General features: G+C 55.5%; 3 protein-coding genes and 3 non-coding genes across 6 annotated transcripts in view; 1 reads left to right on the top strand and 5 right to left on the bottom strand.

Moving 5' to 3' along the window:
* MYO1G (myosin IG) overlaps positions 1-3,189 on the bottom strand; it is a 64,723-nt gene extending 61,534 nt beyond the window's left edge. The window contains exon 1 of the mRNA XM_065397809.1: positions 3,095-3,189. Within this exon, the coding sequence (XP_065253881.1) occupies positions 3,095-3,189 (95 nt within the window). The remainder of the gene's footprint in view (positions 1-3,094) is intronic.
* Positions 3,190-11,306: 8,117 nt separating this feature from the next.
* Positions 11,307-17,106, bottom strand: LOC135874215 (SCAN domain-containing protein 3-like). The gene is given in 5 exon segments (XM_065398974.1): positions 11,307-13,033; positions 13,035-13,773; positions 15,253-15,320; positions 16,051-16,119; positions 17,041-17,106. Coding segments are annotated over 2 exon segments (1,992 nt in total). The 5' UTR covers positions 13,695-13,773; positions 15,253-15,320; positions 16,051-16,119; positions 17,041-17,106; the 3' UTR covers positions 11,307-11,701.
* Positions 14,164-14,301, bottom strand: LOC135875350 (small nucleolar RNA SNORA9). Its single transcript, XR_010561223.1, has one exon. It is a non-coding gene; the product is annotated as a small nucleolar RNA SNORA9 (small nucleolar RNA).
* On the bottom strand, positions 15,831-15,965 carry LOC135875347 (small nucleolar RNA SNORA9). Its single transcript, XR_010561221.1, has one exon. It is a non-coding gene; the product is annotated as a small nucleolar RNA SNORA9 (small nucleolar RNA).
* Positions 17,107-18,259: 1,153 nt separating the features above from the next.
* LOC135875348 (small nucleolar RNA SNORA9) lies at positions 18,260-18,394 on the bottom strand. Its single transcript, XR_010561222.1, has one exon. It is a non-coding gene; the product is annotated as a small nucleolar RNA SNORA9 (small nucleolar RNA).
* A 5,848-nt stretch (positions 18,395-24,242) lies between these two features.
* CCM2 (CCM2 scaffold protein) overlaps positions 24,243-25,424 on the top strand; it is a 72,921-nt gene continuing 71,739 nt past the window's right edge. The window contains exon 1 of the mRNA XM_065398492.1: positions 24,243-24,272. Coding sequence (XP_065254564.1) covers positions 24,243-24,272 — 30 coding nt within the window. The remainder of the gene's footprint in view (positions 24,273-25,424) is intronic.

Here is a 25,424-nt window from a genome sequence, read left to right as displayed (position 1 = left end):
GATCCAATTGCTGGGGCTGCAGAAGCTACTCAAAGGACACTTCACCAGAGATTGGGGAGACAGAGCTTACCGAGAGGTCAGCAGGAAGCACCAGACTAGGACACGTGAGGGAGGGTTCTGAATCCACCTGTGTTCCTGACACACTGTGGGAGCATGGGCAAATCCCTGCCCCGCCCTCTGCCTCAGTTTCCCCATCCGTAAAAGGGGGATCATGATACTGAGATACCTCCCGGGGGAGGGGTTAGAGGATTGTTAACTGCAGCTGTGATGCTTTCTCAGCCAGCTGCCTTGATGCCAGGGCTGGGAGAGCTCAGAGCTGCATCTCAGACACACTCCCGAGGGGGACACCGAAGGGAGGGGACACAAAGGAACACGCTGCCAACAAGGGAGCTCAGCTCCGGGGGTTGGTTACAGTCCCAAAGGGACCAGAAACAACGGCTGAGAAACATGCAGCCGACGGGGCTATAGGGCCCATGGCCCGGCCAGTTCAGCTGGCGACGCGGCTGTTGGTTCATGGCACATGTACAGCTCCCAGCACAATGGCACCCCAGTCCTCACTGGGGCTGGCAGACACGACCACACTACACATAACAGGCCACCCGTCCTGCTGGGGGCTCAGCCCAGCCCAGGGCGCGACCTCCTGCCTGCCCAGAGGATCCTGTGTGTCCTGGAGAGCCGTGCAAGGGGATGGGGCAGCTGAGTGGAGGTTAACCCCTTGTTCACCAGGGACTGGGCACAGTCCCTGTTACCACACAGGATTACATGGCTGTGACGGTGCTGCCCGTGGGAGCCAGCTGAGGTTACTCAATTAGGGTGAACTGCAAACAAAACGGGGCAGACAAACCCCAAACGCTGGTGGATAATCCAGTACTTAGATCTACCAAGCCAGCACAGAACAGCTTCTATAGTACCTCACTGGTTACTCAGAAGTCCAAACAACGCAGTTCCCTTAAAGTGCCCAGCCTCAGGCCTCCATCCAGACACACGTCAGATATGATGATGATTACTGAAAATCTTCTCTCATCATATAAAAGAAAAGGTTCTTCCAATCCCAAAGGATCAGCCACATACCCAGGTCCAATAATAACTTAGATCTTACCCACAATACACGCTAATAGCCAATTCTTATTAACTAAACTAAAATTTATTTAAAAAGAAGAGAGAGAGAGTGTTGGTTAAAAGATCAATATACAGACAGACTTGACTTTAATTCTTGAGGTTCAGATACATAGCAGAGATGAGTTTATAGTTGCCAAAAGTCCTTTTAGAAATAGTCCATAGGTTATAGTCCAATGTCCATATTCAGGGTGACTCCAGTCAGTGACTGGGGATCTCAATCCTTATGGCTTAAGGTTTCCCTCTCTTGAAACCCAAAGCAGATCTGAGATGAAGCAGGATCGTGTCCCAGGGTTCTTATACATTTCCAGCAGCCTTTTGGCCTGAGAAAACAATAGGCTTAACCCACCTTCTCCCAAACATCCTGGCAATTAGCACAGGGTAATTTATCCATTAAACAGTTCAGATACAGGTTACCACAACCTTCAAAAGAGACATAGAGACAATAATACTATTTCACTCAAGTATCTTCCTAAATGTTAATATTTCTTTTTTGATCTTTGAATCAAAACTATAGCAATAGACAAGACTTGTTTGCTTACATCACAAGACCTGAGCAAACATCTACCCTTCGATCTCTAACAATGCAGACTTGCATTTCAAAGCTCTATTCATTTACATATCTTCTTAACCAGTCACTAAAGTTCGGCCATGGGTCAGGTCAGTCTGAGTTAATTAACTCTTTCTGGCCCTGACACCTTTCAATGAGATATTATATCACACTCATAACGTCACAATGACCTGATCTGGAAAGGGGCTGTCCCCACCTTTGGGTGCTCAGTGCCTTTGGAGACCAGCCTATGGTAGTTTCTCTTCCTTGCTCTCTCTGTCTTTGCAATCACAGCACCCTTCGGCATGCGGCTCTAGCACCGCCAGGCCTATCCCAGCAGCCTTCCTCCCTTCTGGACCCTCAGCATCTCCTGAGGCCCGGCTGGCTCCTCTGGGCACCCCTGGCAACCATGTTTGGAGAAATTCATCTTCACAAGCTGTCACACCCTCCCCCGCCCTGGGACAAGCCCCCCACCCTCACCCAGCTACCAGTTCTTCCCCCATCTGCTTTGAGCGGCTGCCTAGAGACAACAAGATTTCTGCCTTCACACATCAGATGCAGTAACATTTAGGGCACCCGTCCCCCTCCCGGAGTGTGTAACATCCCCTATGAGGAGAGAAAGACCAGTCCAGACCCAGACTGGAGCGTCCCCAGCCTTCAGGGGTAGGTTTGGGCCCATCTCTTGCTGTTTTTTTGTGTTGAGCAGGTGCTCGGTGCTGTACAGTTCTCACAGGCAGCCCAGAGTATAAGGGACTACTACAAGCACTAGCTGAGGGAGCTCTCCTTTAGCTCCCACGGCAGAGATCTGTGGGTGTGAAGCTATAGCTGCAGGGCTCTAATCCGGCCTCCCTCCCACCCCACATGTATAGATCTACAGGATCCCACAAGCCCTTCACGCGCCCCACCTGCAGGGGGGCTGCTTTGCTCCTCTCTGGTGGGGGATGCACAGTCCCAGATTAGCACCACACCGGGACCTGGCTAAAAAAACAGCTTGAAATGGGGAGTGCCAAAAGGGTCCCACATCCTGCTGGCACGGCCAGGGGACAGTCCGGCAGCACAGCGTAAAACCCCACGCTGGAATTCAGCCCGGACGCCAGGGTTCACCCACAAGAAAAGCACCATGGGAATTTTACTGCCCGCCAGCCAGCAGGTTCTAGGTATCCTACCTCCCCGGGGAGACGGTCCCTCCGGCACCACAGCGCCCCCTAGCGCCAGGCTTGGTGCTGATGGGCTGCAGAGTGCGTCCTGCTGAAACAGCAGCGCTGCTTTCTGCTGCAGCTGGGCAACCTGCCACCCGTACCCTGACCTACTACAGCCCTTCCAGGCCTGTGCGAGCCGGCAGCACCTCAGGCCAAGCTCTCCTCGCTGCTCCGCCCTGCCCGCCCTCCGCCTTCCCGCCAGGGGCCTCCGACCCCAGTGCCCAGTTACCTCAGCTTCAGGTTCTCCATGAAGTGCTCCATGGTCACCTGGTCCAGGAGGACAAAGTCGGCCTTGCCGAACTCCAGGCTCTCCTGCTCGGCCATGCCGCCGGGGGACGGCGAGGGGACGTGTGGGGCCGGGCGGTGGGGGAGAGAGCACGAGCCGGAGGAAATATGACTTTCAAAACCCAGCCGCGAGCTGCCGGGGCTCAGCTTCCTGTGCGGAGGTTGCCTGAGCGGCAGGGAGTGGCGTCAGCCAGGGAGGTGGGGTCATGTGGTTTGAGCCCGGCTGAGCGGGAACCCCGCGTCACCCCACACGGCACCGGGAAGCACGGCCGGGTGCCCGTCTGCCCATCTCCCGCTGGGCTGAATCCTGCCCCTTTTAGTGTGATGGGGGGGGGGCAGTTCCCCTGCAGACAGGGGGCAGGTCCCAGGACCCCACCCAGGGGCGCTGTGTGCCATGGAGCTGTGCTCTGCAAGGGGCAGTGCCCCCCAGTCTGGGGGGATTTGGGGAGGCCCACCAGCCAGCTCTCCTAGGAGGGTGGGCATGCGGGAGCCCTGCAGGATGGCTCCCCAACCTGGCGGAGCAGGTTCCTTCCCAGCCCCCAGGAGCCACCCAGCCCCCAGCCTGGCCCACTCAATCTGTCACTCAATTCCTCACTGCCCCTATTCCTGCATCTCCCTCACTCTGTAGTAATTACCCAGAAGCCTTCAGTGAGCCGCACTCCTGCCCCCACAGCCAGGCTGGAGCAGGCCCGGCAGAGCTGGGCGTAGAGCAGCACTGAGAGAGTGGCAGGAATCCTACAGGGCCACGGGCAGAGCTGGGTGGGGTCAGGGCTGGGACAGCAGGGGGCTGTGGGGCAGCAGGCAGGGCCACGGGCCGAGCCGGGTGGGGTCAGGGCTGGGACAGCAGGGGGCTGTGGGGCAGCAGGCAGAGGCCTGGGCAGAGCCGGGTGGGGTCAGGGCTGGGACAGCAGGGGGCTGTGGGGCAGCAGGCAGGGCCACGGGCCGAGCCGGGTGGGGTCAGGGCTGGGACAGCAGGGGGCTGTGGGGCAGCAGGCAGGGCCACGGGCCGAGCCGGATGGGGTCAGGGCTGGGACAGCAGGGGGCTGTGGGGCGGCAGGCAGGGCCACGGGCCGAGCCGGGTGGGGTCAGGGCTGGGACAGCAGGGGGCTGTGGGGCGGCAGGCAGGGCCACGGGCCGAGCCGGGTGGGGTCAGGGCTGGGACAGCAGGGGGCTGTGGGGCGGCAGGCAGGGCCACGGGCCGAGCCGGGTGGGGTCAGGGCTGGGACAGCAGGGGGCTGTGGGGCGGCAGGCAGGGCCACGGGCCGAGCCGGGTGGGGTCAGGGCTGGGACAGCAGGGGGCTGTGGGGCGGCAGGCAGGGCCACGGGCCGAGCCGGGTGGGGTCAGGGCTGGGACAGCAGGGGGCTGTGGGGCGGCAGGCAGGGCCACGGGCCGAGCCGGGTGGGGTCAGGGCTGGGACAGCAGGGGGCTGTGGGGCGGCAGGCAGGGCCACGGGCCGAGCCGGGTGGGGTCAGGGCTGGGACAGCAGGGGGCTGTGGGGCGGCAGGCAGGGCCACGGGCCGAGCCGGGTGGGGTCAGGGCTGGGACAGCAGGGGGCTGTGGGGCGGCAGGCAGGGCCACGGGCAGAGCCGGGTGGGGTCAGGGCTGGGACAGCAGGGGGCTGTGGGGCGGCAGGCAGGGTCACGGGCACAGCCGGGTGGGGTCAGGGCTGGGATAGCAGGGAGCTGTGGGGCGGCAGGCAGGGCCAGGGGCAGAGCTGGGTGGGGTCAGGGCTGGGACAGCAGGGGGCTGTGGGGCGGCAGGCAGGGCCACGGGCAGAGCTGGGTGGGGTCAGGGCTGGGACAGCAGGGGGCTGTGGGGCGGCAGGCAGGGCCCTGGGCAGAGCTGGGTGGGGTCAGGGCTGGGATAGCAGGGGGCTGTGGGGCAGGGACGAGATGCCCCCCACCCATTGCTGGGTGTTGGGGGAAGCATGCCCAGACTCTGCCCTGCCCACTGGAGTCAGAGCAGCGGGTTTTCGCGCTCACGCTGCTACACTGAAATAGCTGCAGTGGAAACCGTGTTGGGTTGGCTGCTCATCTCTCACTTCTCGTTGCTTTGTCATCGGGCAACTCCTGGGCCCGGCCTGTGGCCGGATGACATCACTTCCTCCCAGCGCCAGAGCCACTCACATGCTCGGATGGGACCACAGGGCATCCTGCCCGCCCGCCCCGGGGCTAACTGGCCCAACTGCTGCAGCCTCTGCCAAAACCCTGCTGGAAGGGGAGGGGAGCATGGTCCCTGGGGGTTTCCTGGGTAGTCACGGGGGTTTTGCTCACTGCCAGGTGGGTTTTTCCCTTGGGGATGTCACACAAGTGATGAGAAATCGCCCCATGCCCCCCTCTGGCTTAACAAGCACTACCATAATCTTACCTTCTCAGCCCTTGGGTGCCACGCTTACCGCACACACAATGGCCTTTAGGGGGCGCTCTGAGTCCCACAGAACAGGTGTGGGCAGCACCCTCATTCCAGACGCCAATTCTCAGCGCCAGGTGGGGCAATGGGCTCCGTGGGAAGGGTCGGCTTGGCTAGCGTGTAAACCAATCCCGCGTGATCCTCAGGGGCTAGCGCAGCACGTGGCACCAGGGGACACATCACCAGGGTGCAGGGACAGAGGCACCAGCCCATCCAGGTGAGACGACGCCGTAGCAGGTCCATGGGAACGACAGAGCTCTGAGCATCAACTGAGGAGGGAATCACCCGCGTAGCAGGACAGCCATCATTCGCCCGATGCCGCTGACCCTGAGTTGCTTTGCCATCCCTGCATGCAGGAGCCCGAGACCTGCGCCAACCCGGAAAACGGACCCCTGACAAAGCCTACGGGGCCAGTCAGCGCTGGAACTCAGCCAGCAGCATCCGGGCAGGGAATGTCCTGTTTGCACCATGCCTCGCTGCCAGCAGCAGCAGTGGGTACCCAGCCCTGGCACTGTGTTCAAGGACTGAGTAACCCCGTCACTTTGGGTTCTTCATGCCAATGGCCGGGCTGGCTAAGCCACCTACCCAGGCCCTCAGTACAAGGGCACTGCCAGCCAACCCAAAGCAGTGCAGTGCCCTGCCCTGCCTCTCCACCTTCCTGTCCCTCCTGCCCGCCAGCTCCCCGAGAGTGGGCAGCAGCAGAGGGCCCCATGGACTAGTGGTGATTGCAAGCGGCCTCGCAGCGGTGGCCTGAGAGAAGGGCAGTGGCTGGGGCTCACGTGGCTTTGTCCTTTCCCCCTCTCCCATCGCAGGACAGCTCCAGCAGCCTGTTTCTGCCTTGCACAGCAGAATATCCCAACGGGCCCATGCGGCGGGTGGGCCCATTGCTAGAGCGCTGGCTTACAAGGGCTTGTTCAAACGAGAGGCCATAGAGGGCTCTGACAGAGGGTAGCTGACCCTCTGAAAGGGGCAGGGGCTCAGCCTACCTCGGACAGGCTACGCCTGGGGGCGGGACCTAAGAGGACAGAGGCTCTTGGAAAAGGTACAGTCCCCGGGACACACAAAGAGAAAGTTCCCAAGGGGAGAGCATCTCAAGGCGGCTCCCCAGGAAAAGGCCCCAAGGAAGAATGCTGCTGGGGGAGACAGAGGGCTCTGAACAGGGGATGCTATGAATAGCGAGTCTCAGCGGAGCCTGGCCGCCCCCTGGAAGGCCTTCACCGGGTGGCAGCAAAAGCCCCAGAGCACCGGAATCACGGGCTGTCTGGAAGGTCGTTGCACTTTAACCTCTGTAGGGATCGTGACCCAAGAGGAGAGACCCCTCCCCTGCTGATGACAAGAGGGGCCTGCTGGTAAGGGACCTGGACTAAGGTTTAACTTCCAGCTGGAGCTGCTAGGGGGATGCCTATTTGTACAATGTTCCACCCGGGGGTTAAACAAAGCAGAGCCCCCAAGGGGCACCGTTCAATATAAATAAGCCTCATTGGACTTATTGTGGCCCACTAGGGGAAACTGAGGCAGGGATGCAAAGGTGGCAGAGTAGTGGGCCACTCCAGGACTGAGGGTCCCCAGTACAGGTTCCCACAGCTGCAGACCCTGCAGCAGCTACCACTGCTACCTCACAAACGGTATTTTTATTTACAGAAGTGCTTGAGGTTAAGACAGCTGTAGCAACTTCCTCTGAAGAAGTGGGCTGTAGCCCACGAACACTATTATGCTCTAATAAATTTGTTAGTCTCTAAGGTGCCACAAGTACTCCTGTTCTTTTTGCGAATACAGACTAACATCGCTGCTACTCTGATTCCTCTTTCACTGTATTCCCTGCCTGCGCTCCCTCTGCTGGCAGGTCTTTGACTCACACTGCAGAGAGCCGCATGGGTGTAGCGCATTCAAAGCGCCAGGGAAGGGATTAGACAGATGACCTCACAGCACTTGGGGCCCTTTTCCACCTTGGGTCGGAGCGGTGTCCTTCTCCCAGCATGCTCCGCGGCCATTCCACCGTACGGGGGGAGCCAAGACAGGGAAGCAAGCGGCTGCCGGAGCAGCCGCAATGGGAAGGATAGGCCTGCGGCACGCTTAGTCACACCCCCAGGGACTTGCCCAAGGAGGGAGGCCCTAGCAGCGCTGGGACTGGAACTCAGAACCAAGCAGGGGTGAAAGTAAGGCGTTACGGGGCAGTACGGCGTACCGGTAAAAAGTGGCCGCCGGTACCGGCCTGTACAGCTGACTTTAAAGTGCTGCCGCAGCAGCGGCTGGAGCCCCGGGCAGCGTGGGCCAGGCAGCCTGGAGGGGCTGGCTGGGGGATGCTGACCCCCAGCCCTGCCCCCTTCTGCCCAAGGCCCCGCCCCTTCTGGGGGAGGGGCACAGAGGCAGCCCCTGTACTGGTAAGAGTTCAATTTTACTTTCACCTCTGGAATCAAGTCCCTATTTCCACACCTGCACTCAGTCCATGCCGCTTCCTTGAGGCCCAGCAGCCCGGACCCCAGCATGGTGAGCGATCGCTCCTTTTCACCGAGCAGCCGCACCAAACAAATCACATCTCATTAATATCAGTACTTGCCCATGTAAGGAAACTCTCCAGGCTACGTGAGCAGGGGGAGACCTGCGACCACACACACGTCTGAAATGCAGCCAGCGCTGGGAGGAAGAAAGCCGCCGTTCTTGGCCAGTTACAGTAGAACAGGAAGCTGTCAGAGTGGTGATGGGGAAAGACGGTTTGGGAGAGCAGGTAGAGAACAAGGGCATTAGCCCATGGTGTGCTACTACAGCAGCAGTGGATGATGTCATGGCGTGGTCCTTGCGGAGCACCACACTAGGGGAGCAGAGAACACCCACTGACTGAGCCGTTTGGGGCTGCAGCTCTGCTCTTGGGAGCATTAAACCTGTATCCACGTACCGCAGGACGTTGGAGCTCCCTGCGGAGCCAGTGCAGGAAGGTAACTTCCCAGCAGGTGGGCGAGGTGTATCAGATCAGCGGGTGGAGTCCACACAGTAAAGCAGCCCTCAGCCCTCCACAGCAGAGCAGAACCAGAGGAAATACTGGTCAGACAAACAAGCTCTTGGTGTATTCCCCTCATCGGAGTGCTGACTCCTAGGGCCAGCACAGCCTCTGCCTCAACGCAGCAGGGCGCACAGTGGGAGTGGGCTCCCGGCACAGTAGCATCGTCTGGTAAGGCTTTGGGGCGCTGGTTTTCACAGCTCCCCCTGGGGTCGTGGCTGGTCAGCTATTGGCCACCTCTCTCCAGAACAGCTACCCGGGAGCGTTCGCTGATGGCAGCGGGAAAAGCCTCCCGGCCTTGGTGTAGTTCCGTGGATACTGACTAAGGAAACCAAGAGGCTGCTGCTGCTAACCCAGGATAAAGCTTTGTTTATTGAGGTTTGTACAGGGGGGAGGGGGGATGGAAGGGGTAAGGCAAGGCTGTAGGTGCCCCTGCCAAGACCAAAGCTACAGCCCACCTCCCTCCCCCCAGGACTCATCCCCCTTCAATACCCTCCCGCAGGCAGAACCAACTCCCCATGGAGGAACCTTGCAGCAGGCCCTGAAGGCTGAGACACACCGGCTACTGTGGATGGGGGTAGAGCCAAGAGCCACTCACAGAAAATGCTGTGGGCAGCCCGCTCTTACTCGGAGAATCCAGCTCAGGCCCCGCTGCCGCTGGCAGCCCAGCATGAGGTGCTCTCCCCCCTAGGAAGGGCCGAGGCTGTTGTGGGCTCACACCAACCCGGTAACTATCACTGCTCGACCCAGCAGGAGGCCGGGCCGCGGAACACTGCAGCTACTGCCCTCCACCAGCCTCTCTTTCCTATTTTAAGGAGAACAGCCCAATGGGGAGGTGCCCAGAGGCAGCAAGTGGCATAGGCTAGGGGCCACTCCTGGAAAGGCTCTGAATGGGAAGGGTGGTTGTCTAACCCAAGGGGTAACGCCGCAATACAGACACTCACCAGGAAGAGGCTCAAACAAGGCCACTCATCACATGCAAAGGGCTTTAAGAACCACAGACTCTGGCCATGCCCTCCCCCCCCCCCCCCCCCAAAGCGCAGGGGCCTTCCCCTGTTTGGGGCCATCCCCAATTCTTATCCAACACGATGGAGGAGGAGGTTATGACTATGCCAGGTGCTTTAAGCAGGACCTCCCACGCCTCAGAGCCTTCCCCGGCCGAGGTCACTCCTCCTGGCATCTCACTAACTAGGCAAATCCGGGGCCAGCACGGCTGCTGTCAGGTCCGGGACTGCAAAGGAGAGAGCAGGAACAGTCATTAGGCAGCTACAGCTTTGACCATCACCAGGGTGATCCTAACTCATTGAGCAGGAAAGACCAAGGACCAGCTCAGCTGAGAGACCAACTCTCCCGCCTCACTCCATACAGCCACCAGCGTGCCGGCCAGGACCAGCGCTTCCGCTCACGTTTTATGTTTATGTGCGGAATGAATTTTGCTACGTGCACCAGTATGGAGGTTGTGTGACACATCACCTTCGTATCAGTGCACTTAACAAAATTCATGTGGTGGGGTTGGGGCTGAGAGGTTTGGAGTGGGGGGGGGGCCCTCAGGGCTGGGGCAGAGGGTTGAGGTGTGAGAGGATGAGGACTCCGGCTAGGGGTGAAGGCTCTGGGGTGGGGCCAGGAATGAGGGGCTCAGGGCTGGGGCAGAGGATTGGGTGCAGGGAGTGAGGGCTCCAGTTAGGGGTGAAGGCTCTGGGGTGGGGCCGGGGATCGAGGTGTGGGAGGGAGCTCAGAGCTGGGGCAGAGGGTTTGGGTGAAGGCTCTGGGGTGGGGCTGAGGGGTTCGGGCTGTGGGAGGGAGCTCAGGGCTGGGGCAGAGGGTTGGGGTGAAGTCTCTGGGGTGGGGCTGGGAATAAGGGGTTCGGGCTGTGAGAGGGAGCTCAGGGCTGGGGCAGAGGGTTGGGGTGTGAGGGGGATGAGGACTCCGGCTAGGGGTGAAGGCTCTGGGGTGGGGCCAGGAATGAGGGGTTCGGGCTGTGGGAGGGAGCTCAGGGCTGGGGCAGAGGGTTGGGGTGGAGCCAGGGATGAAGGGTTTGGGTGCAGGCTGTCCTGGGGCTGTGGCGAGGAAAGAGGACTCCCGCACAGCTTAGAGGGAACTTAGGCCAGGACACTGCAGCATCTCAACAGTGCTCTGGCAATAGGTCAGAGGGGCTGCTACAGTGGAAACAGCTGGTGCTCAGCTATCTTCCAGGGGTTGTAGATGACATCAGGTAACCCCCACAACCCCCCTCTCCCTCCCCCCGGAAAGGCAGTGTTATCCACAATGGCTCAGAAAGGGAAACTGAGGCACACTAAGAGCCCTGCCCACAGCCAGCTGGGATTAAAATTCCGAGGTTCCTGGCTCCTCGCCCCAAATGTATACCAGTGTGGGGGAAGTGCTGCCTCCACCACTTCAGGAAGCGAGAGACGGGTGATCAAAGGCAGATCTCCTGGACTGCAGTGCAGAGCGCTAGCACTAGCTCTGGCTTCACGGCAGCTGGCCTGTCGAATAACGTCCCCAAGGGAAGGGGGAAGCCTAAATACTTCATCTGGCGGGAACCATTTCCCACTAGATCCCAGCAAACCTGGGGCCCAACTGATCTTTGCCAGCTCGAACCTGCCCCCTCTCTTTTTAGAGCAGGGGTTTTCACAGCAAATGCTCTGCTAGCCTCAGAGTGCAGCCACTCTCGCTCCTGCTGGTGGCCACGCTGACAATTTTTCCTAAAATATTTAATTAACTTTAGAAAAAACAAATACACACGTCCCAGTCATTGTCAGTTATTTATGTAGGGTTTTTTTTTTTTTCTTCAGACTCTAATAAAAATAATGCACTGTTGCCTCTATCCTTTACTGGAGCCCAACACAATAGAACACTAACAAGGCGTTTGGCACGTTCTTGTCTTTTTTGGTAAAAGGTGGATGTCTGTACAACAATTGGGAACTACATTTAAAAATGCTTTTACATAATTAAAGTCCAAATAATGAAAAAAAAAAAAAAATCTGTAAATGTCCAAACTTTCTCGTTCATGGACAAAAAAAAAAAAAATCAATCCAATCTAGCAATAAAAATAGTAACAAACAATCCTGTTATATTGTCCTTTACCAATATAGGGTGATAAACCCCAGAACTTTAATTTCATGAACACAGCCGTTGTGTGGCTCAGACTACCTGCAGAAGTTCAGGAGCTCTTGGAATGGAAAGTCGGCAGGATCTCGGGTCTCCTGTGAAACTAGAAGGGAAGCTTCCAAGTTAGCATCAGTGAGGCCGTTTCGGGACTTGCCCTTCAGACAATGCAGTGCACTAAATGCCCTCTCACACAGCACAGTAGTTGAAAACAGGGACAAGAAAAGCAAAGCAACTTTAGCTAGAGGCCTGTAGGTGTCCTCGGACAGGTACACTTTGAGCCAGAACTGCTGCACTGTAACACCGGGCTGACTGAAGTAGGTTTTCATCCTTGCATTATTACGCATGTGCACCATGAGATACTGGAGATTCCTTACATCCAAAGAGGCAAAGGAAGCTAATCTGTCTCGCAAGGCTGTTAGTTTGTCTGCAGCCAAAAACCCTGAACCAGAATTGCTGAATGGGTCCGTCACAAAAGTGTACTGACGGAAAAAGTTTCCCTCGCTGAAACAATTTTCAAGATCTTCCGAGAGGATACGCAGGTATTTGGTTACAGCTAAGCCAACCTTTCGCTGTATGCTCTCGTCCTGACAGCTGAGAAACCCACTAAGCTCAGAAAAAACGGAAAAGTCCCGGTTCTCTTGTAGTTGCTGGACAATGTCAGCGATGGTCATTCGGAACGTATGAATTACTTCAACACGGTCAAATATTGTTAGCTGAGGTATCTGGAGCTCCAGGGTCAAGGAAGCAAGCTTTGGCAAAAACTCTTTCAAAAAGAGCAAACGACCATGTACTTCTGGATCTTGTAGCTTTTGGGACAGTTCCGGCGAAACTGCGTTCAAAACCTCAATGAGCTCTCCCCGGAGCTCAAACAGCCACTGTACATTGTCATTAAAACTAAGCCAATGGACCAGGTTGTAATTCAGCAGCACCTTGTGCGTCTCAGAGCCCGTGTCACACAGAGTTGCGAATCTCTCTTTATTGACACCGCTGGTGTTCACAGCACTGATGCACTTTTTCACTACGGATTCAACCTCATCCATACTTTCCATTGAAGCCTTGCTGGCAAGTACTTCTTGGTGGACAAACCAGTGAAACAGAAAAAGTTTCTGAGGGCAGCTTTTTTGGAAGCAGTTCAACACCTCTGCTTGGGCACCTTGCCTAGCCGCTGCCCCATCAGCTGTCAAGCCGCACAGATTGTCAAAGCTAACCCGGCACTCTTGCATTCTCGCCTGCACACTCTGAAAAATGTGTTTGCCAGTTGGCCTATCAGTGAGGCTCACCTGACATAAAACGCCTTCGGTAAAACAACAGTGAGCACAGTCAAAAAAGCGAACGCATACGATTATCTTGGGATTCTTCATGACATCCAAGGCTCTCAACCAAGCATAGGCTGTAGAAAGGGCTTGCTGCGACTTTCTCGGCTATTTCGTTTTGTAGAAAGTTCGCTAGATCTCTTGTACTCCTCTGTAACATGTCATTGCTCAGTGGTAGCTCTCTGAAAAGCGTATTTTCTGGTTGAACGGACAGAACAATTTTCTTCACGAGTTCTCCTTCGTCGAAAGATTTCCTTGCTTGCCCCAAAAGCAGTGCCACTTTAAAAGTAGCCACCAAGAGCTGATCTGCTTTCTTCAGAAAATCTCTTGGCGGTTGCTGTTGTCTTTCGAGCTCGGTTTTTGCATCATTTAATAGCTTGCGCCTCTGAAACTCACCACGGTAATTCTGTTCAACTTCCCCTGCATGAGTGTTATAGTGACGCTGCATCGCGTACATTTTAATTTGACGAATTTCCTTCTTACAAACAGCGCACACTGCAACTTGCTCAGAAATGGAATTGGATGGCTTCAGAAACACAAGAAACCGCGTTTCCCACTGCTCCTGAAATTTGCGATTTTCTTCCTTCCACGTTCTGCTTTTCTTAGCAGCAGGTAGCTTCTCCGGGACCATCTCTGCATCGCATTCAGGGGCATTTTCTGGCATTGGTTGTTTGAAAACCTTTCTGATGTCCATTTCCATTTTTGACGCTTTCGCCATCTGCCACGAACAATCTCAACCTAACCAAACACCATGCAGCGATCTTGCCGAGGACGCTGGCCAATAGCCGCTTACGGAGCTACAGTAGTGCGAGATGTAAACAGAGTGATTAGCCAATGAATATACTTTGTGACTTGAAAGAAAACCACCCCTATGTAGTTCAGTTCTCACTGTACTGTACTATTTAGAAGGGCATGAGCGTACATTATGATTCATGGCATTCACAAGACAACTTTAATACCTAACATCTCAGTGATTGTTGGGGCTCTTTGGAGGCTATCATGGCTGCAAAAAAATCCACCGGTGGCCACATTTGAGAAATGGCGTTTTAGAGGATCCTTACACAAGGAGCCATCGTCTCCGGTTATTACTCCATCAGACAGACTCAATCCACAGCTTTACGAGTACTCTAAAGAACATCACCCCTCCCTTTGCTTTGGGATCTCCACACTCCTGTGTGCCGGCCTAGGAGTGTCTGAAATTTCTATAACCTCACTCCGAAGTGGGAGCAGAGCAAGGCCTCAAACCATCTCAGGTCTGCTCTTGCAAGCGCTACAGGAATGAGCAGGGTCACAAGGCAGACCCAGCCATGCTGGAAGGCTTGCGGGAAAGAACTTGGCCTGTCAAGCACACAATAGATCCTCTTATTCAAGGAAAACAGCACCATTTAATAGAAACAGATGCTGTGGCAGGTAGCATCAGCCAGCCAGACACTCACAAGCGGATATATTTATTCATATGGACATTGCCACAGATCAGTGCATGCATAACTAAGGCTGCAGTCTTGTGATTCCTACTTCTAATGATCAACAGTGTTTATGCTGCATCATCTGAACCCCAAAGACTCAAACATGGGTGTGAATTTTATACCGGGATTACCTGCAGCACTGATACGCAGCAGCTAATTTCCATCAGCAATACAACAGTTTGGGGGAAGATTGACATTACAGGCATAGTTACATTGTGCCTTCCCAGAATTCCCCATGGTGGAACCTGGCCAGCACACGGGTTAACACGTACTCCTGAGACGAGTGCCATAATGGGACCAATTACTGTATTATAAGTGGTCAAAGCCTGAGAGCCCCATTTTACATGCAGCAAAGCATCATTCTGGGGCACTGTTCAAAACCAACTCAGGAGTTCTGACTGAGCCGACACCATTCTGGGGTTTCTTTTGGACATCTCCTACACAGCCACAGTCCAACCCAGCTATGCTTAACTCGTAAGATGGAGAGATCAGACTTCGGCAGCCTGGCCAAAGACAACGTGCTGAACAGAAATACCAGCACCAAACACAATGGCTGGATTTTAAGCCCACTCCTTGCACGGCCTTGCCCTGTTCTCTGGCAGGTATCAACATGCAAGGCTCTGTTTTGTTCAGGGGAGTATAGCTCCCCCAGATGGCTCCATCTCTGCTCATCAAGCTCCAAGGGTTTCTGTTTTTTTAAAGTGGGTGTTGGGACACTTTGGTTTCTCCAAGGCAGGTCTGGGAGCAGGGTTGGGGTGTGGAGAAGAACAGACATTTCAGCCCAGAACTAGTCTGGTGTTTTTAGCTTACCCACTAATTCCACTTTCCATAGCATGAGCGCTTCCATGTGACCAGCGCAGAGACAGGGAAGCCACAAGCTGCAGGCAGGAAGACAAGATATGGTAACACCGGAAATGCAACTTTAGAAATGGAAATGTATTAAATGTAAATGTGGAACAAAAAATAACCAGCGCAAGGTCCATCCTGTGAATCCTAACACAATAATCCAGAATGAAAGGGGTACGTGAGCCCAAAGGAGGGCTTAGCACATTGTTCATGCCTCACGGCTTTTCACATTACTTATGCTCACAGATCCTTAATGGGTGGGGAAGAAAGCGGGAAGCCAGGTTAAGGGCTTGTCATGCACGTGTCAGGCAGAAGTAGTCAATAGGTGGACAACAGGCCAAATCTGGACCGCCAGACGCTCTTGAACGGACCCAAAAATCTTTTTATTTACTGGTGGTGGTGTGTAGTTGTTGGTGGGCTTGTTTGGTTGTTTATTTCTTTCCTCTGGAGTCTAGACCTTGACCAAGAAATTTGGATCTTGACAAAAAATAATTAGCTACCCCTGTTTTAGGCTCTGTGTGGCTCTGCCTTGATGTGATTCGGCCTGTCTGAAATTTCTATAACCTCACTCTGAAAAGGAGCAGAGTGAGGCCTCAAACCATCTCAGGGCTGCTCTTGCAAGCGCTACAGGAATGACCAGGGTCACCACAGACCCAGCCATGCTGGAAGGCTTGCTCACGTGGGGCAGGCAAAGGAACCGGGGAAGACTGATAGGGGAGGTTTAATTTCTTTGATGCAGTTCAAACCCACAGAAATCGTTACCTTTCTAGCTCAGCATTGTGCACTCCTCAGGCCCAGCCCCTGCAACCATAGACTCCGCGGAGATCGTTTCTACAAGCAGGAAAATGAGAAGAGAGAGAAAAAAAAAAAAAAATCAGATTATTTAGCAGAAGACGATGGAGAATCTACTTAACCGGGCAGGTCGGTCATAGGATGTTTCTGAGATATTTATGCGCTTGTCGTCTCAAAGTGTTTCACAAGCCACACATGCATCACTCACTGCTAAGGCAGGCAGCCACCCTAGAGAGCGACACTATGGAGCACGCAATGGTGGAATCAGGGCCGCCCGGCCTGTTACCAAGAGAGGGTTAGTTCTGTGGCACTGTCTGAAGGAGGCACGTTAACCTGCACAGAGATCAGCTGATCTGCCTGGGGAGTAGGGAGCGGAACCCCCTCTGCTGGGATTTGCACCATGAGAGCTGAAGTCTGATGCTTAAAACATGATCCCACCCCTTGAGGACATGCCAAGCGGTCAAAGCCTCAGGTCCCCATTTTACATGCAGCAAAGCATCATTCTGGGGCACTGTTCAAAACCAACTCAGGAGTTCTGACTGAGCCGACACCATTCTGGGGTTTCTTTTAGACATCTCCTACACAGCCACAGTCCAACCCAGCTATGCTTAACTCGTAAGATGGAGAGATCAGACTTCGGCAGCCTGGCCAAAGACAACGTGCTGAACAGAAATACCAGCACCAAACACAATGGCTGGATTTTAGGCCCACTCCTTGCACGGCCTTGCCCTGTTCTCTGGCAGGTATCAGCATGCAAGGCTCTGTTTTGTTCAGGGGAGTCTAGCTCCCCCGGATGGCTCCATCTCTGCTCATCAAGCTCCAAGGGTTTGTTTAGGTTCTTTTAAAGCAGGTGTTGGGTTTGGGACACTCTGGTTTCTCCAAGGCAGGTCTGGGAGTGGGGGTGAGGCGAGAAGATCAGACATTTCAGCCCAGAACTAGTCTGTTTTTTAGCTTACCTACCAATTCCACTTTCCATAGCATGAGCGCTTCCATGTGACCAGCACAGAGACAGGGAAGCCACAAGCTGCAGGCAGGAAGACAAGATATGGTAACACCGGAAATGCAACTTTAGACATTTATTATATGCTATTGTGGAGCAAAACATTACAAGTGCAAGATCTGTCCTACAAATCCTAACACAATCATCCAGAATGAAAGGGGGTGCAGGAGACTAAAGGAGGGCGTAGAACAGGTTTTGCTATGGAATGTTGGGAATCATTAAGAAAAGGACAGATAATAAGACAGAAAATATCAAATTGCCTCTATATAACTCCACGGTATGCCCACGTCTTGAATACTGTGTGGGGATGTGGTCGCCCCATCTCAAAAAAGATATATTGGACTCAGAAAAGGGCAACAAAAATGATTAGGGGTATGGAATGGCTGCCATATGAGGAGAGATTAATAAGACTGGGACTTTTCAGCTTGGAAAAGAGACGACTAAGGGGGGATATGATAGACGTCTATAAAATCATGACTGGTGTGGAGAAAGTAAATAAGGAGTGTTATTTACTCCTTCTCATAACACAAGAACTAGGGGTCACCGAATGAAACTAATATGCAGCAGGTTTAAAACAAACAAAAGGAAGTATTTCTTCCCACAACGCACAGTCAACCCGTGGAAGTCTTTGCCAGAGGATGTAGTGAAGGCTAAGACTATAACAGGGTTCAGAAAAGTATCAGAGGAGTAGCCGTGTTAGTCTGTATCCACAAAAACAACGAGGAGTCTGGTGGCACCTTAAAGACTAACAGATTTATTTGGACATAAGCTTTCGTGGGTAAAAAACCCCCACTTGATGCACGGAGTGAAAATTACAGATACGGGCGTAAATATACTGGCACATGAAGAGAAGGGAGTTACCTTACAAGTGCAGAACCAGTGTTGACAAGGTCAATTCAGTCAGGGCGGATGTGGTATGGTGGATGCGGTAACACAGCCACCCTGATTGAATTGGCCTCGTCAACACTGGTTCTCCACTTGTAAGGCAACTCCCTTCTCTGACCTAAGTATGACCATCCTTATGTAATAAACATTGTTCATGTCTCACTGCTTTTCACACTACTTATGCTCACAGATCACTGGGTGGGGGCAGACACTGGGAGGCTAGGTTAAGGGCTTGTCATGCATGTTTTAGGCTCTGTGTGGGTCTGCCTTGATGCGATTTGGCCTCCTGATTCGGCCTGTCTGAAATTTCTATAACCTCACTCTGAAAAGGAGCAGAGCGAGGCCTCAAACCATCTCAGGGCTGCTCTTGCAAGCGCTACAGGAATGACCAGGGTCACCACAGACCCAGCCATGCTGGAAGGCTTGCTCACGTGGGGCAGGCAAAGGAACCGGGGAAGACTGATAGGGGAGGTTTAATTTCTTTGATGCAGTTCAAACCCACAGAAATCGTTACCTTTCTAGCTCAGCATTGTGCACTCCTCAGGCCCAGCCCCTGCAACCATAGACTCCGCGGAGATCGTTTCTACAAGCAGGAAAATGAGAAGAGAGAGAGAAAAAAAAAATCAGATTATTTAGCAGAAGACGATGGAGAATCTACTTAACCGGGCAGGTCGGTCATAGGATGTTTCTGGGATATTTATGCGCTTGTCGTCTCAAAGTGTTTTACAAGCCACACATGCATCACTCACTCCTAAGGCAGGCAGCCATCCTAGAGAGCGACACTATGGAGCAGGCAACGGTGGAATCACCGCCCGGCCTGTTACCAAGAGAGGGGTAGTTCTGTGGCACTGTCTAAAGGAGGAACATTAACCTGCACAGAGATCAGCTGATCTGCCTGGGGAGTAGGAAGCGGAACCCCCTCTGCTGGGATTTGCACCATGAGAGCTGAAGCCTGATGCTTGGACCAGGATCCCCCCCCCCGCCAGGCTGGGAGATGTCTTTGAGTGAGACTATCCCACAGCAGCAAACAGGGCGTGCGGCCCATACAGCACACCGGCCACGCTGCTCACGACGGCTGGGGCACCGATCCCAGCCACCCGCTGCCCTAGCTCCCCCACCAGCCCCGTGCCCGGAGCCCCTGGCGCGGCAAGGCCCGTGCTGCACAGCCCGGCGCGTGCCCATCGGGACGGGACGGTCAGACCCCGCGGAGAGGGGCGCGCTGCCACGCCAGGGGTGCCCTCACCGGCAGCAGCGCACGTGCAGCCGCCTCTCGGAGACTACAGCTCCCGACATGCACCGCTCCCCCAGCTGCAGCGGCGGCAGGGCTCAGTGGGGAACGCTGTCTCCTGGGACTTGTAGTCCCCACATGGCCGAGGGGGTCGGGGGGACGCACCGAATCTTCTCTCACCTCCACGTGGGGCTGAACCCCGGGCACAGCCCCCGACATCCCCCCCACCCACGCAACACAGCGGGCGGCCGCCGCCTGCACCCGCACAGGGCTCCCAGGGCAGCGCAGGCCCCGGATGGAGGCGGATTAGAAACTCACCAGCGCCGCTGCAACAACTACTCCCCACCGCCGCCGCCATATCTTCTGCGCCTGCGTACTATCCCCCCCCAGCGCGTGCCTCGCGTCATCAGCGCGTCCCTCCCCTAACTCCGCCCCCTCCCTTCCTTTGCGGGGCGATGGTGTCACCTAGCGGCGGGGAGGAGGCAGGGGGCGGCCGTGGCCCGGGGGGGACTGGGGGAGCCGCAGCAAAGCCCCGCCCGGAGCTGGTGCAGGAGACAAGCGGGGCTCTCAGCCCAGGCTCCAGCGTCAGCCTGCAGCGGGGAGTGGAGCCACCCCCCACCGGCTCAGCTCAGCCCAGCCCGCTTTTAAAGGGACACGGACCCCACCGTGGCTCGGCCCGGCCCGGGGCACGTGGGGGTGTCACCTCACCCCCGGCCTGGCGGGCCCGGCGAGGGGGGTGCTCGGCACCGTAGCAGCGCAGAGGGGAGGCCAGCGCGGAGTGGACCCCATGAGGGCGGGGGCGCGGCGCGGCCGGAGGAGGAGCCAAGGGGGGGCGTGGCCAGAGGAGGAGCCAAGGGGGGGTGCCTTTTTTATGTTTGCTCCCCCTGCTCTTAAAACCTGGCTACGCCACTGGACAGGGCTTAAAAAAGGGACTCTCCCCCACTGCTCCCCCCCCCCCCCCAGCTACGCTACTGTGTCCCAGCCCAAACGGGACGTCTGGTCACCCTACACAAAATTGGCCCGCAAGCACCACACGTGACTACATGTACATGTGCCATCTAATCACCTATCATGCACATTTATTCCACCTACGTGGACACCTATGGTACGGGTGCACACACCGTGCATGTGTGCCAAACACACACAATGACCCGAAGAAGAGCTCTGTGGAAGCTCAAAAGCTTCTCTCTCTTATCAACAGAAGTTGGTCCGATGAAAGATGTTACCTCACCCACCTTAGCTCTCTAATATCTTGGGACCAACATGGCTACCACACTGCGTAAAACACACACAATGCAGGTACGAAGGCATCAACATACTCTGCAACTTGCACACCTGTCATATGCAAATTCAGACTATGCACGCTCATACATATGCCACGTGGACCTGGCACATACACACATGCTGCATACAGGGTAGTCGGTAGACTGGCAAACTTGTGATTGCTGCCAGAGCAGTTTATCCCGATTTCACACTGCACTGGGCAAATTACAGTTTTCCTTGTTTACCATAGGACATCTGCATTGGTTCAGCTACACTGGTAGCAGGTTCCTCATGGCTGGAATGAGGGCAAATCCTCTCCGTAGAAAAGGCCAGTCAATATAATAAACCACACATGAGCACACACTCCACACATTACAGAGAGATCAGTTGCCTCATCCTAGTTAGGTTAATGGGCAAACACAAACAGTGGTAAAGTTAGGCACCTGATCTGTGCAACTTTTTGCAGGTTCATGGCCGAAGCCTGTAGGGTGGTTTGGGTTAAGAAAGAAGTAGATGTATGGTTTGGGGCCTAAGTTAGCCCAAGCCTAGAGGGGTATGCAAAATTGGAGTTGCTAGTATAAGAAAAGTTGGGGTTACCATTCGTCCGGATTTACCCGGACATGTCCTGCTTTTTGTGTTAAAAATAGTGTCCGGGGGGCAATTTGTAAATCACTAAAAATGTCCGGGATTTCCCCCCCATGCAGAGCGAGGCGCGGCTGGGAGGGCTGCAGGAAATTCAGCCGCTCGCATGGGGCTCTGACAGCAGAGCCCTTCCCCCGCAGCTTGCCGGGCTGGACTCCGGAGCAGCTGTAGAGCTCCTCCTCCCCGCCCCCCCCGCATTCTGAGCCGGCCGGCCTGCCGGGCCGTTCGCATCGGGCCTCGGCAGCGCCGGGTGGGGTGGGACCGGGTTGTGTGTTGCGCTGGGGAGCGCAGCCACGTGTCCGGCTCCGCACAGAGCCCAACACCATGTTCTGAGCGGCAGGGTAAGGGGGCCAGGGGGCAGGAGAAGGGGCAGGGAGATTTTGGAGGGGGCAGTCAAGAGACGGGGGGGGTCGGGAGTTCGGGGGGGGCTTTTTGGGGGGTGTGGATAAGGTTTTGGGCAGTCAGGGTACAGGTAGGGGGTGGGGTTCTGGAGGGCAGTTAGGAGCAGGGGTCCCAGGAGGGGGCAGTCAGGGGACAAGGAGCGGGGCGGGGGTTGGGAGTTCTGGGGGCGGGGCTGTCAGGGGGCAGGGAGCAGAGGGGTTTAGATGGGTCGGGAGTTCTGGGGGGGGGCTGTCAGGGGGTGGGGAGTGGTTGGATGGGGCGTGGGAGTCCCAGGGGTCTGTCTGGGGGTGGGGGTGTGGATAAGGGTTGGGGCAATCAGGGTACAGGTAGGGGGTAGGGTCCTAGGGGGCCAGTTAGGATGGGGGGAGGGTCTCAGGAGGGGGCAGTCAGGGGACAAGAGGCAGGGAGGCTTAGGTAGAGGGTGGAGTCCTGGGGGGCAGTTAGGGGCAGGGGTCCCAGGAGGGGGCAGTCAGGGGACAAGGAACGGGGGGAGGGTTGGGGGTTCTGAGGGGGGCAGGAAGTGGGAGGGGCAGGGGCGGGGCTAGGGCGGGGCTCCTCCCGTCCTCTTTTTTGCTTGCTGAAATATGGTAACCCTAGAAAAGTTAAAGATAAATTGGAGACAGAGTGTTATAGGAAAGTAAGAGTTAGCAAAGCCATGACCCAGGGTTATGTTACCATTTTGTTTTGGTTATAACTGGGTTAAGCAAGGTTTTTAATCAGTATTATTGAGAATTATGTATGTTTTATTAAAATATCTATATTGCTAGTATGGAAAAGACATTGGTGCAGAGGTTAATTTAAATAATGTGTAATGTAAAGAGCCAATAAGAAGGTGGCAGAAATATAATGATGGTAAAGGGCAGTTTAATGTTAATTAATATTAGAATATAAAAGGAGTAGTTTTGCTCAACTGCAGGAGAGCTCCAATGAACATGCAAAGGATATTGTTAGGTTCCTGGATTATATGGCTGTACATCATTCGGTTGTCAGTGGACTGATCACCCATTGATATACCATTTCATCTTTTGAGTGTATGATCATAGTACTGTGTAAGTAGTAATTGCATGCTTGCTTGCTTAATTATTTTTCTTTTTAATAAACTTTGGTTGTATCATTCAAAGTGTCACCTAGTGGTCCTCTATTAAATAAATGTTCTGTAACCAAACTAAAAGCTCAAACCTGAAAACTGTTAGGTTTTATTACACTCTTATCTTTATCAACTTAATCTAACATTTCAATATACAGGTTACAAGAGGTCTACAAACCACCTAAGATAGCAAACAGCTACAAAGCTGTTTTTTGCTCCTTATACAATATTGCTAAACTTTAGTGAACAAAAATCATGACATTGGTTTACAAATCATGAGATTGGCTTAAAAATCATGGTTTTTTTAATGAGGTGTCTGTTTTTTTGAGCTTTCAGGGTTCATAGTGGCAAGCTTTTATCTGCTAGACTTTTAAAAACAAAATCTGAAATTCTCCGATAATCACATGCCACTGAATATCATAAGACGTGTGATCAAAGTGTGTGAATTGGCAACAGTTCCTATGTGGCTTTGGCTTGGACAGTTGCTGGGCCATGTAACCCATCCCATTTACTGAAGGCAAAGGGCAGTACTCTTGCAAACTAATTACCCGGGTCACAGGGTGGCTGGCCCTGTAAGGGGAGCTGGGCCCAGCCTCACCTGTGAGGGACAAACTGCCTCTCAGCTGAGACAGAGATCGGTGAGAGAGCAGGTGATTCTAAAAGCCAGCAAGTGGCTAAGTTGGAGAAGGCGCCTGTAGGAGACCTTGGGGCTTGTGTGGGGGTATGACAGCTGGAGCAGGGCGACTCAGGCCAGCAGCCAGGAGAGTAGCTGCCTGTAGGGAACAGAGATCCTTGGGGCAGGGATGGAAGGGGGTAACTGATGTGCTAGTTTTCTGTGGCAGGTATAAAGCTGATGTGCTGAGCCAAGGGCCTGGCTCAGACTCTGGGCGTGGCGTTGCTCTGGGCTAGGCCGGTGACCCACACCCTGCTCTCTGGTTACAGGCCACTGCACCAGCCTGTGGAGCTAAACCTGCTCCTCTCGCCTCTGCGGCTTTTCCCAGCTCCCTGGATTCTGCTTGGCCAGGCTGGGGGGCTGCACTCGGGGGGTCCATGGCTGGCACTGGGGCTGCAGCCAGGGGGTGTCTGGATGGGAGTCAGGGGAGAAGGGCCCAGCCCCCAGGTGGGTGGTGGGGGCAGCAAGGAGGGGTGAAGGGCTATGCTGGGCATGGAGGGGGCAGGGCTGGGGCCCACGTGTGGGAGTGGGTGGGGTGTCAGCCACAAGAGCCTCCACTGCAGGGGGTGTGGGAGTGAGGAAATAGCGCATGCGCAACTCTGTAGACTCCCTCCACCCCCCCCCCCTCGACGCTCCGCACATGCGCTGTCCCCCTTCCTTTTCCTTTCTCGGAGGACTGACGTCAGCCCTCCGGGCGCGGGGGGAGGGGAGCGCCGGCCCCGCGCTGAGCACGCCGGGAAGCCGACGCCCAAGATGGCGGCAGGATTGAAAAGTTGTTGCCGCTGGTGCTGCTGAGTCCGCGGCGGGGGCCGGCGGGAGGGAGCGCGGCTGGCGGCGCGCGGGCCGGCCATGGCAGCCCGGTGAGGGGGCGCTCGGCCGGCCGCCGACGGGGCGCGGCTGCGGGGATGCCCCCGGGGAGCCGGGGCCGCAGGAGGCAGCAGGAGCCCGGGGCAGCCGCCGCCCCTCACCCCCCGCCTGAGACATGGAGGAGGAGGGCAAGAAGGGCAAGAAGGTGAGAGCGGGGCCGGGCCGCTCTAACCCCCCCCATCCCGGGCCGGGTCCCCCTGTCCTGGTCCGGGCCCCCTAGGCTGCGCTGCCGCTTCCTCCCGGGCTGTGCCTGGACCCCGTCCCCGGGCTGCTGGACTCGCCCTGGCCCCGCCGCCCCCTCCATTCTGGGGGGCGCTGGCACTGCTTCAGCCTGGACCCAGCTGCCCCTCCCCCTAAGCCGTGAGCTCCTCCACAGCCCCCCGGGGGCTCTAACGCGGCCACCCTCTGCCCCATGGCTGCTGTGTTCCCTCCTCCCCCCAGCCCTGACACGGCCACCTTCCCCCACGCCGGGGCTGCTGAACCCTGGCGCTTCCCTCCCGTGTTTCAGGTCTGCTAACTCTTCCCCCCCCCCCCCCCCCCGAGGCTGTTGGCTCTCCCCTCTCGTCAGCTTGAGGCTGCCCCTTCTCTGCCCCCCACTCCCCCCCCCAGCACAGCGTTGCTAAACCGTTCTCCTCCCCATCACTGCCCCTGAGGCAGCAGGGACTAGGGCCTCCTCTGGAGGGCGCACTTTCTTTCTCTCTCTTCCCCCTCCCCCCCATATGAGGCTTAGTGTCTCCAGGCAGACCCTCCTCTGCTCTCCAACAGCATGAAGCCTATTTCTCGCTGCCCTCATATGCCCCAGGCTGCTCTCAAGCCTGATTTGGCCCTGACCAGTCTTGCTCCACTGCTGCACTCCAGCTGGGGCACCATGAATGACCCACTGATGGGGATGAGTGACCTAAAGCCCCGCAAACCTGTTCTTGCAAAATGGAAAGAGCTAAAAATCTTCCTTTAAATGAACCTTGCTTGTGGGAGTCTGTCTCCCAGGTGAATGGGACTTGGACAGATCTAGCATAATAAAGCAACAAGTGGATGCATAGCAAAATCACAGCTAAGAGCTGTCACGCCTGTGATGGAATAGGAGAATGCATGGGACCCTTACCTGTTTAGATTACAATACCTTATATGTGGCTGAAATGCTGTGTGAATGTTACACATTTCTAATGGTGTGTGGGTTTTTTATCTCTCCCCTGTGGAGCACCTCATGCTCTTGAGAGTGGTACTTCCCAAGAGTATGGTGCTAGCTAACACTTGCAACTAATAACTTTCCTAATTGGGTTTAATGAAAGAGCTGGAA

The sequence above is a fragment of the Emys orbicularis genome, chromosome 2 (assembly GCF_028017835.1).
Source record: "Emys orbicularis isolate rEmyOrb1 chromosome 2, rEmyOrb1.hap1, whole genome shotgun sequence".
In the NCBI taxonomy this organism is placed as follows: domain Eukaryota; kingdom Metazoa; phylum Chordata; order Testudines; family Emydidae; genus Emys; species Emys orbicularis.
This window is presented reverse-complemented; position numbering and strand designations above follow the sequence as displayed.